Source organism: Hippocampus comes, unplaced genomic scaffold (assembly GCF_001891065.2).
Source record: "Hippocampus comes isolate QL1 unplaced genomic scaffold, H_comes_QL1_v1.1 scaffold78, whole genome shotgun sequence".
NCBI lineage: Eukaryota > Metazoa > Chordata > Actinopteri > Syngnathiformes > Syngnathidae > Hippocampus > Hippocampus comes.
The window spans coordinates 2,832,153-2,844,493 of NW_017805798.1; the positions used below are offsets into that span (position 1 = coordinate 2,832,153).

General features: G+C 42.5%; 1 protein-coding gene across 1 annotated transcript in view; it reads left to right on the forward strand.

The window, feature by feature from the left end:
- Nucleotides 1–1,806, forward strand: part of LOC109525350 (GDNF family receptor alpha-2-like) — a 64,092-nt gene extending 62,286 nt beyond the window's left edge. Inside the window, exon 8 of the mRNA XM_019885786.1 lies at nucleotides 1,100–1,806. Within this exon, the coding sequence (XP_019741345.1) occupies nucleotides 1,100–1,237 (138 nt within the window). The 3' untranslated portion in view covers nucleotides 1,238–1,806. The remainder of the gene's footprint in view (nucleotides 1–1,099) is intronic.
- The last annotated feature ends 10,535 nt before the right edge of the window (nucleotides 1,807–12,341 follow it).

The window sequence follows — 12,341 nt, forward strand, 5'->3', positions numbered from 1 at the left end:
AGCCTTTGGTTAAGCATTTATTTGTTGTGGCGGGCTCTCTATCTTTTCCTGGAAAGAAAAATGTCCTCCGCCTGCAATGATAATTCAACACAATTTTCTCATTATTTAGATTCTCCTTATACCTCATTCCATGAGTTGCAGGGAGATAACGTTTGTTTTTGTTTTTTTCCTTCTATCAATGTATGGTAAAATGGCATGAAGTGCAATTTCTGCAAAGGTTACATTGGGGGAGATGAGTTGAGGCCACGCCGCAGTACAAAATGTTTCATGTTCCTTATGATGCGTTTCTGTACTGCTGCGATGCACTGAAAATGATGCCGCTTGCAAATTGAGTGTGACTATTTGAACTTGGAGGCAAACTGTTTCGCTTTTGTATTACGACAAGGCTAGGAAATTGGAAAAGTTCTCAAAATGCCAACAATTGGTCTGGAAAAAAAAACAAAAACATAAGGATATTGTTCTGTTTAGCAATAATATCGCAACTCTAGAGGCCGGGCATTTTAATATCTGGACTGATGTGGTCCCATTGCTCTTTGCTATAATGCGACCATTGTGGCGCATTTCTCTCATTTTGCTCACTATGCAAAAAGTTCTGTGAGCATCGTATGTCGCCCCCCGCCCCCATCAAACCACGTAGGACGAGTTGCCTTTTAACTATGTCGTTCTGACCTCTTCCCGCGGTAATTTATGCCGAATGAAACATTGAAGCGAATCGCGGCTAGCTTCACGAGCTCTGCTCGCCAGTGTGTTTTTCCCTTGTAAATAAACTCCGTAATGATAGCTTGAGGAAACAGGTTGGCCCGACCTGAAAGAGGCGACACACAAAAGTGACGCGGGCTGCAAATCAACACATTTGCTCCAGCGAAGATTTCACCTTCCTGCCAAATTGAGTCTCCCGTGCGTTGCAGATTTTGGGACTTTCTGACTCATCATTTTCCTTCTTCTGCTCCGACGGCGGCCCAGTGTCACCTGCGCCCCGAATCAAATGCCACAACATGAGACCGAGTGTGTGAGTCACGTCTAACCTTTACATGTCTAACTCTTTTCATCTTTCTCTGTGTGTGTTTGTGTGTGTGTGTGTGTCCCTCCGTGTGCTCAGTATCCCGAACCGAGAGATGGCGGGCCCGGCAAACCTCAGGGCCTGCCAGGGGATCACTGCGCCTGTGTGCATGCCAACGTCTGGGCTCTGCTTTCTGGCCTGGCTTTGGCTTTGCTCTGGGCTCGACATGCCTTATAGAAGTGCCAGGAGGGGGAAAAGAGGTCACCCTCCCACAAGCTGATCCCAAAAGCAGAAGGTGTTATTTCTCTGACTGATATTAAGAAGGCGGCAACGCTGGACATTTGACATGGAAAAAAAACAAAAAAAAAAAAAAAAAACTGAACGGGAGTGTGCAACAAATATAAAGAAAACAAGAAGAAGAAGAACAACAAACGAGTCGAAGTGCTTGACGTTCCATTCGTTGTCATATGACCACGGGCCACACGGATGGGACACGTGGCTTTACAAAAAAAAATAAAGGACCCTTGTTGGCATGAGGGCCAGCTCCCTCCCGCAAAAGACGTCTCGGCAAAGGAGGGAGCCAGACGATCAATGACTGATAAAGAGAAAACGGTCGACGGGAAGGTTTTGAAAGAAACGCATTTCGGCTCTCAGTCTTGTTTTTCTTGTCTTTGGGTTGTCGACTCGAGGGGGGCCCCCCAAGGATGATGATTACAGCCTGTTTATTGTCAACTGTAATCTAGAAAACCTACTCAGTGTTCTAAGTGTTGGTATAGTATCCGTGATCATGAAAAAAAACAAAAAAAAAACAAAAAAAAAAACGTTTCATTTAAGGTGCCCCAGTGCGGTTTGACAAGAGACAGTCAAGCATTGTTAATGGTTCTTTGCTCATTTGAGACGTTGCTGTTGACCACCATGGCGGTACACCACGCATCCACTTGCACATGTGAATATCTGTCTCGATGTATTTAATGAAAAAAAAAAAATGGAGGAAAAAAAAAAAACAAAAAGAACACCTTGCTTTCTTGATCTCAGCCAAAATGGTATCTGCAGTTCTGTCAAACTACGATGACTGTGTGTTGACTTTGAAATTGGATTTGTTAACTTATGTAAGGCCTTCATTATCTGCGTTTAAATGTGTCTGTGTAAAGGAATGATGACAAAGAATGTATACAGGAATGAGATTAAATCAGATGTCTGCTTAGAACGCCACAGCCCGACGTGTGAGTGCTTTAATGTATTCATCGAGACAATCAACAACACTGTGTGTGTTTGTGTTTACAGTGGATATAAAAAGTCTGCACACCCCTGCTCCAATGGCAAAGCTTTGTGACGTAAAAAAAAAAAAAGCACCAGAAAAATCATATCAAAACATTTTCTGCCACTTATGAGACCTATGTCTAATCTGTATAGCAAATGAGTTACAAAGATGGTAAAAATGTGTCACTACACACCCGTCCGTCACCATCTCAAGTGCCTCTCCGTATATATATATATATATATTATGTTATGGGTTTTTTTTAAGTATGAAGTCTTTGTGCAACACTGACTGCTGTTTTGACCCGTTCATAATTGCTTCGATCCCGTCTTGTCACTGAAGAAAAATGGCTGGAAATTATGATGCTTCCACCAACACGCGTATTTTTTATTTTTTATTTTGGGGGGTGTGGAGGGGCGGGGGTGGTGATGAGCAGCGCACGTCTCCAGAGTGCCACTAAAACTTGGAACGGTGCAAGTAGATTTTTCATCTACTCATGCATGTGTGACCAGTGAAATTGCATTTTTTTTGTCTGTGCATGTTTTTTTGCTGTTGACTAACTTCTGCTCCACATTTCAGCCGACTTCTCCGTAATGAATTGAGAACTTGTGAAAACGTGAATATTTACATCGCAAGTCCAGTTACAGTGTGTGCCCCTAGAATTTCAGGTTAGGTAGTGTTTTGTGTCGAACGAACCCTTTGAAATTTTGGGCAAAAAGTTCATTCTTTGTTTCACTGGACCACAACAAAATCTCTCAAACACATGTGAAAATGTTATAAGACACACTTGCACCGCCACGTTTCAACTGTTTACTCCACCTCTCAAAAGGAGTTATAAAAATTCAATAACAGGTTGTGAAAATATTTGTCACATTTTTTTTCAAAATCACAAAAACCTGGCATCGGGGTTGGAGGTCGTAGACATTTTTATATCCACTAAACTGTACATGCCTGAGAAAATGTTGAGTCATAAATTACAATGAGACAAGCTTGTGAAAGCAAGACAAAAAAAAAAAAAAGTCTTATATTGAAAAAGGAAGGAAAGCTATTTTTCAATGTCCAGTTAAATCTGATGTTTGTGCTGAATTTTATTGATAAGAGTCGTCAGGTACTTTGCAGTCAGGCTATTTCTTTCGCTCAAAGTTTGATGGACTGTTTTATCTGTATGCTAAAGTTGCCCAAGTGTAGTTGCTACTGAGCTTAGCTGCATATAAAGATTGGATATTGGAAAAACGGTTGTCTTGTTTTTTCACGTGTGCACCCGTAATATGGCCACCATTTCTTTTCTTTTTTTTTTTTCCATTCACACGTGACAGCCGGACCACACAAAGACATCGTATCTAGGCCATAAACATAAAGGTAGCAAATGAAGAACAGTCAGAAACAGATGTGTGCTTCACTGGTACGCAAACTAGTCTCTGCACACTGTTTGCAAGCTAACAAAGTCATTTCTCATTCAAATTTGCTCTCGTTGCACCACTGTAATCAGCATTTGGGTCAGGTGTTTGTGGGAAAAAAAAGAAAGAAAAATTTACTCAGGCCATTATTTGAGGAAGGTGATGAAATGGTTCTAATGATTTCCCAAGCAACCAAGTTTCTGCCATGCTCAGTAGTCGTCATGGTAACGCAAAGCCATACTCACATTGGCACGTTGCGCAGTCAAGCCAGGCTGGTTGAGCAGTGGCTCATTTGCATAAGAAAGGTCAGCCTTCAGATGCAAGTTTAATTTGTTCAGTGACCACACTTTGATCCCAAATCGTCTTTCCCCACATTGAAGTGAACGGAAAGGCCAATCATCGATTCTCGACTCTTGGAAAAACCCAATGAAAATGTCCGTAATGCATTTTTTTAAATTAAGAATAGCATTCTTTAATATTGTACTTTATAAAAAAAAACATACAATAACAACAGTTAAAGAGAATGTAAAGAAATTAAGTTTTTTGGGGGCACAATTCAATGAACAGCGCGCCCCTCCTTTGGTTGTGTGCACCTTGACTACCTGAGGGCAGCATAATACAAACATATGGATATGTTTCAAAGCAAACCGGACTTAAGTCCTCACTAAGAGTGCTGTAATTCTGGACAATCCTGACATGAAACATTTTGCGATGACAAAAATGGTACTGAACCCAAAGAATTCATTTGCGGGTTCAAAAAAAATGTCACTGAAATGCATAAGGGCACACGCATAGTTACCACTGTGCTGCCTATTTTTCATTGGATTGTTTTATATTCATGGCCTAGAAGCGTATGTCGGACAAATATTGACTGCAATTATGACGAACTCGGGTACTACGCTCAGACTTTCATACACATTCGGAACACATCACCGCCATACGAAAAGAACTCGTAAAACCGAGGACCCCGCGGATGTCTTCAGAACGGTGCGGAAAGGCACATGCTGGCAGAAGAGGAGGGTTCAAACACGTGGAAGGAAACAACTGCTCTGAAAAGCGATGGCTCCGTTTGCCCACGACTCTTCTTGCGGCCACTCTCATCTCGTCCGACAGCAACTAATGATGCGGCTCGCTTGTGCAACAGCCGCCGCTTCCTCGCAGCGCTCGCGCGAGCTGGCGATGCACATCCTTCGCACTGCGCTTTCAACTTCATCTTTTTTTTTTTTTTTTTTAATGTATGCTCAAGAAGAATTTGCCTTTTGAAGTCGACGTACGGTGCAAGTTGCGTAGGGAGGCCAGTTAACACGGCGGGCCGCACATCCACCAGGCCACGGTGTCTGATTGCAATTTGAACACTGCGGCCGACTGTTAGATGGTCATATTTGATCAACATTAGGGAGAAACCGCACTCGCACGGTGGCTCCGAGCGTCGCACATCAGGCCGGAGGTGGAGTTAATAGCCTGCTGCATCTCAGACAGAAAGGGGGGGGGGGGAGGCTTTCTCGTGCACAAGTAGCAGATGCATAGCAATGTTTGGGATGACGGTTGTCATTCTTTGTTCAGCAATTCGTTCATTATTCGTTTTTCACTGCTCGTGGGGATTATTTATATTTCTACTTTTGATTTTTACGATGTCGCACTCTGTAAAATAATTGCTTTTCGGTCCGTGCGTCGCACTGCCTTTTGACAAAGTGATGTTTATTGTTCACAGAGTACAGTGGATTGGGGGGGGGGGGCGGGCCACACACTGAAATTCGGGCAGAATAATACAGAGAGGAGTGCTCAAAGTATGCAATTGGTTTCAGAAGGAATCACACTAACCGCGCTGTCGTTTGGTGCAAAACGGTGCGGAAGCTAACACGTAAATATTAGCAAAACAGAGCTTCGTCCGGAGCACGGTCAGTAAATCTCTTGAGGAAACCAAACATTCTGCAAAATGTAAACTGCCTCGTAAATTGTCCTGCAGCTGAATACCTCCAACGGAACAGCAACAAATGAGAAGATGTTCTTTTTTTTTTTTTTTTTTGTCGCCTGGATTCCATCAGAGTCAACACCAGCAGCTAAAAGCAATCCATGATGTTTCTCCAAACTGAACATCCGATTGTCCCATACTGGCAGACTTAGTGAAATGTGCTTTCTCTGTGGTAGAAATAGATTTAAAATGACTGTGACCAGAATACCATTATTGACTGCAGCTCCACGTTGGAAACACACACACACACACACACACACACACACACACACACACACACACACACGTACACACAAAATGGTCAGTTCCAGTGGGAAATGGAAAGACTTTCTAATCTGGTGAGTTGAATGCGCTTTGGGTCTCTGGCTGACAAAATTGCACTCATTAGAAGTCTTATCAAAACAAACTATACAAAAACAACAATTTAAAGGTGGAAAAAAACACTCTCCAATGCTGCGTTGTTGTTTTTATGTTGCTAAATATTTAATTTTTGTTCTCCTCTCTGTGAGGCGACAAACAACAGCCTCTTTAGCAGAGATAACATTCATGACTTTGGAAGTCTTCTACAGAGTGGAAAGTCAAATTTTGTAAATCGCTTTTCCTGTTCGAGGTCACGGGGAGGAGAAACGTATCCCAGCTGACTTTGGGCGAACGGTGGACAAGACCGCGGACTGGTTGCCAGTCAGTCACAGAGCACTTAGAGAGACGGGCCAACCATTCACTCTCATATTCACACCATCATGGAGTGGAAACAGAACCCACAGAGGAGAACCACTACACCATCAATGACCTGCATAAATGTATTTATATTTTTAACTAAACTCTCCTGAACATGTTTTTTTTTTCTGCCTTTGACCATAAATCACCATTTGGATGTTTAAAAAAAAAAAAAAATCTGCAACAACAAAAATGTCTTTGGCTTAACTAAACAGGTAATTAAAACAGCCGCTGAATTAAGGGTCCCGACCCACAGAAAACATACTAATCAAATATTCATGGCGGCCCTCTCCTCGGCCCAAGTTCGAGGTGAAAAACATTGCGGATCAGCAGTTCCGTAACATGGCTCAAGAGAGTTCTTCTGCAGGAGTTACACAACAAGCGGGCGCAATTTAGACACATTTCCGACATTTTAACGCCGCTCAGGAGTGCAGCGGACGGCTTGAAAAGAGAAATAAAGTGCTTTTATCTCAGGAATAAGTGCTCTGTAACGGCGGCGTATGCTTGTTAGATGTGTGGCCAAACTGATAAGGGATGTGTGTCTGCACGGTTTAAGCTCCCAGAAAGAAATGCATCTGGCATGCGTCTGCATTTGTGGAGAGGAGACCAACTTTCAAGCACAAACATGAAGGCGCTCCTTTTGTGGTCATGTCCTTGCGTCGCTTCCTATGTTCAAAGTCCAAGCCGATCTTTTTGCGCTCGCCTCCCGGCGTGTGAACTTTCGTGTACGAGCAGCTGTGCATGTGGATGTGATTGCGAAAGGACACTTGAAACAGAATTTGCGGGAAAAGCAAATTCAATCACAGTTACACCCCACCCCCACCCCCCATTTAGTGTGGGGTGGTGTGTTCCAGAGTTCCAGACCACCTCCACAATAACGTTTTCTGGGCTGTACATCTTGTTCAAGCCATTCTTCTTGGCGAAGGAGTTAAGCCGATGCACAAAAAGTGGTGTGCTATGTCATAAAAAAACAAAACAATGATGAGTTTTTTTAAATTTCAGTGCATTTAAAACTCAACGTCTTGAATATTAAGCAAGAACGTTTTGATTTAATCATATTTATTCATAACATTTGTAGTGGCTTGATTGGGCTAGCGTCAGTTCGACTTCGGGTGGCCCGACACATTCCGTTGTTTGGCCATCAGGCCACTACTAATGCAGAAACTTGCAATAAAACGTATCTCACAATATACATTAATAATCATACACAAATATGTACATTATTCAATGAACCAACAGCCGTTGCTTTCTGTTGGCATAGAGAGCAGGATTACAGCATATGACATTCAATCGCTTTCAACAAAAACTCCCGGTAGGCAATGCTGAAATTACTGACTTGTGTTTTTATGATGGCCGAACAAATGACCCATCGCGAATCTAGCCAGAGGGCAGCCATCTTATGTTGCCAATGTTACAGTACTGACACTTTTTTGTTTGGGTTTTTTTAAAATACACTGTTATCAGTGTATTAAACGCGAAGATTCCTGTATGGAGTATTGAGAGCCTTTCAAAGAACGCACTCCACTTTTTGCATTGACCATTCCGAGTATATTGTCTCTGTATCCTTAAATACATAAGTTCCTGTTTTGGATTGTTATCCTGAATTGCAATGTTACGGCTGAATTGTGTCTGTAGCACCTCTCCCAGATTTAGTGATACAACCTTTTGCCTCACACTGAGGTATTTTCACCGTGGAGACAGAAAATGATGTCAAAACGCCACGGAGAAATCCGTGTGTTCGTTGAGCGCGTTGGCAACGCAACATGGCCGCTGGTGGCTGCTCTTCTCACACGTTAGTCCATTCATATTCAGGTAAGTGGCTGAAATACCGTACTTCCTGTTTTGTTGTCCTTTCAAATTGACACCATCTTAAACTAAGTGTCGCCATCTAGTGGTCGCCAGTGAACTGAAACCCATATTAAAGGAGAGTTTTAGAACAAAATAAAACTAGGAAAGAATATATTGCAAAATAACGGGGTTTTGAACCTGGAACCCGCGATGGAGGGCCATTTATTGTACATTTTTAAATGCAGTTACAGGACTCCGTGGAGTCCATCTCGTTTCACCCATGTCGAGACATCGGCAATGGAGGCAGGTAGCAGAAGGAAGGGGCGGGGTAGTGATCATTCGGGGGCATGGGAATGAGAATTAGCATCAGGTCGCTGTAGCTTCACAACTGATTAATGAGTCAGTGGGATGATGTCGCTTATCAACCTTCTGCACATGTTGGTGAGAGATGGTTTACTGGGGCTGGGGATACTGCAATCACACGTGACTTCCATCGCCATCCCATCATCGCGTTGTTGTTGGTTGTTTTTTTTTTTTCCAGTGGGGGTTCTCCTCATCTCTAAATGCCACAGCTGGATGCGCCCCAATGCAATTGGACCCGCCTCGAGTCGGCGACGCTGCCAAGTAGTTTTGTCGGAGAAACATTTGATGGATCTACTGTTGTAAAAGTTCACGGCACGCTTCACGGCCTTTGTTTGTGAGATTAGCACAGGAAATGATGTAAACACTCGTAATGAGACGTTAATGTGGAAAGTTCTCGCGGCGGCGTGCCGCGGGAAAGTGCAGCATGCTGACAGCTGGAAAACATCCTGGCTAAAATATTTAGCGATGGACACGGACACGCTTAAAAATATATCCCATTCACGGCTGGCACAGCTGCATGTTTGATATCAACGCAGATTGATCCACTTTGATACGCGGGGTGGATTTGTTGCGTTTCCTTAATATTTATGCCGCGCTTCAATGGCTCTCAAAAACAAAGTGACGTGAGCCTGGAATGACAAAAGACGAATCATCATCTTTATTGTCATCACTTCCAACTTTTAAATGCATATTAACAAAATGTCTGCTGCATTCCCATCACAGTAGTGAAAATGAAACACACACTGGAGGAAGGTGCGACTCATGATAAGGCAACAGGGAGCATTTCTGGTGGTGTCCGGGGGGATAACCAACAACCAGGTCTTCAACAATGCAAGAAACGGCGCAGTAGCAAAAGTCGTTAATAGGACTTGTGTAAAATTGCCTTTTTAAATTGCTTTTATCCAAATAGTTGCATCTCAAGAGTGCCGGCCCACCAAAATAGTGTGAAATTAACCAACCAAGTAAATCGTTTGTAATCTGCCCATTTCTGAATATGTCTGTGCACGAGCCATTCTGAATTTTGGGCGCACGAGTATGTAAATTAGTCAAATTTTGCTAGTTTGCATATTAACAGGCTCTACACAGAGATTCACTGCCCCATGACGTGGTCAGCACAACTGGGTGAAGATCCGGAGTCACTTTCAAGCCAAGGCTGGAGTCCAGCTGCTTGACTAAACTGTCTGAAACAATACCATGCAGTTGCACTAGAATGCAGAAACGCCCACATCCTCCACAGCTGTGGTTATGTCAAAGCCAAAAGGTAAGCAAAGCTGCAATACACAAGCTTCTAAGAAGGTAGTACAATGATTGATTGATTGGTGAAGTATTAACGGGGGTGGGGGGTGGATGAGCGCCAAACAACAGCCTCTGGGTGCTTATTTGAGAACCACAGCAAAATGTTCATGTGCACCCCTGCTTCTAATCAATGCGACTGTGTATTAGTGTCATGTTATTGAGAAGTCTGTAATAGAGGTGGACCAGCCAGGACACCACAAATGTCACATGAGATAGTGCAGCTGTTTGACAAACTTTTGCTGCTTGTGAAAATGAACAGCTCCATTTTGTCAGTGTTCAGCAGAAACATTCATTGGTTGTAACCTCTGTCACACACGTATACCAACTTCACCACTTTTCCTTAAATTAAAAACTCACTTCAGGACAGCAGGGGAGCCCGGAAGGAAATGAACTTAACCTTTTAAAAAGTGCAAATGTGGTTTATTGGCTTTTCGGGATAATTAGCTCAATTAACAGCGTAAAGAAGTCTGTGATCCTGTTAAGAAGACGCCCTTTTGGCCAAAGCAGCAAAAATGGTGGTCATTGGGGGAAAAAAAAAAATGCAGACGCAGATGTCCTGCATTCATGCAAACCAAGCAGTGTCTGTGCACAAATAAGATAAACAATTTATGAATGCAAAGGAAACATTCATGGTCACTTTTTTTTTCCATTGCATATTTATATGAACGACACTTTTTTATTGGCGAAGTATCTCTGTAGATGCAGTCCTGATGCAGTTGTCATCGTCACTCCCGAGCAACTTTTTAATCAAAATCTGATAAATGGTCTCTGGTTGGAGGTCATTCGTTACATAAAAGAAATACATGACATAATAAAAAAATAAAAAAGGCGGGGGGGGGGGCACTCTTCAACAGTGAGACACCTCAATTGCAGATCACATCTCTGACATTGCCGAGCCTGATGTTCTTGAATCCTTCAGAACAGGAACGATTTTAGTAGCATTACTTTGGAGAGAAACGCGATAATCCTTCAGATATCTGAATCGGTCAAATGTCTCATATAAAGAATATAGAAGAAACAGTTCGCATGAGTTTTCCTTTAACTTTTTGATTATTCTGATTGAATTGCTCAACAAAGACGCTGAAAGAAGTTTGCCCCTCCTGTCGAGAAATCTCTTTCTTGAGTCCGGGGAAGTTGCGTTAACCTTTAAAAGAGTGAGTATGATTGAGGATGCCTAAAAAAAAAAATCAGTGTGAGGCAACGCAAGCATATTTATCAAACATGAATTCCGCCTACTGCCCGAAGACAGCTGGGATAGGCTCCAGCTCCCCCGCGACCCTAGTGAGGATCAAGCGGTTCGGAAAATGAATGAATGAATGAATGAATGAATGAATTCCGTTGCTATCATCACATCGTGACGAATCGCACATTATCTTGTGGATGACGAGTCAGTATGTCAAGTGAAGCAACAAATCATCTTAGAGATGGTTGTGTTGATCATTTTGTCGCTCAACATAAGCTTTTTTTTTCCCCCTCTACGCAACAACAATCTGCAATATTATAAAAATATTCTGACAAACTGTACGATCTTGATAGGACACTGCAACGGTGAGGAAAACAGCACAGTTAGCGCAGATGCTAGTGCTCAAATTGACAGTACAACATATGGTAAATGATTAAAGAATCTCAAGTATGAAGAAAATCAAAGAATGTAAATCTGCATCCAAAGAATTATAGGATTTTAGTACACATCGGGTGGAGGAAAAACAACAACTACTTTTCCATTATGGAAGATTTGTGTTCCGTGCGCCGCCATAGCATCCGACCAACATAGATTTGGGGTTATTTTTCGTTTTTTAAAATTTATTTTATTTACAGGCCAACGCCGATTCCGATGTTTGGCAGAAAAAAAAATCAAAATGGTCCCTTAACGCTTACAACAACAAAGATATGAATTACAGGTTGAACATTTTAGTGTTTCATCATACTTTGCGCTTTATTATATTGTTGAAGTTTACAAAGGATTTTCAAGGACCAAAACATGCAAAATCAGCATTACACTCCGTGAGAAGTGAAAATAAATTTGACACAGCAGAGAGAAAAATGTTAACAACACTGCCAATTTTGAATGATTTAAAAAGAAAAACTGTCCAGGTACAGAAAATGAAGCTTTAAAATTATGAATAAATGATGTCCATTCTGGACCACTGTGGACATGTCCGCCGAATGTGCTAAAACCGTGCTTTCTGTCATCAGCTGTTAATCACAGACCACTACATCTAAAATGTTTATCCCTATATATTTGAGCTACAAAAACATATCCGCTTGAAGCCTCTGGTGGTTGGAATATCCCACCGAGTCGTCGTCAGGCTACACCCCAGCAAGAGGCGCTAGCCAGCTGCTAGCTTGCGAGCTAACTGGCTACCGGGGGCCCCCGATGAGCTGACGTTACGGACAAGCTCGTTCGCTGCGTCTTCTCTTCGCCTAGCATATTGCTGCACAAGTCCATATAATAGAGACCCTTGAGGGAAAGTCATTCAGCGTGTGGCTCACACAAAACGAATATTTGAGCACATACTTGCTCCGCGTTGCATAACATACATACAATCA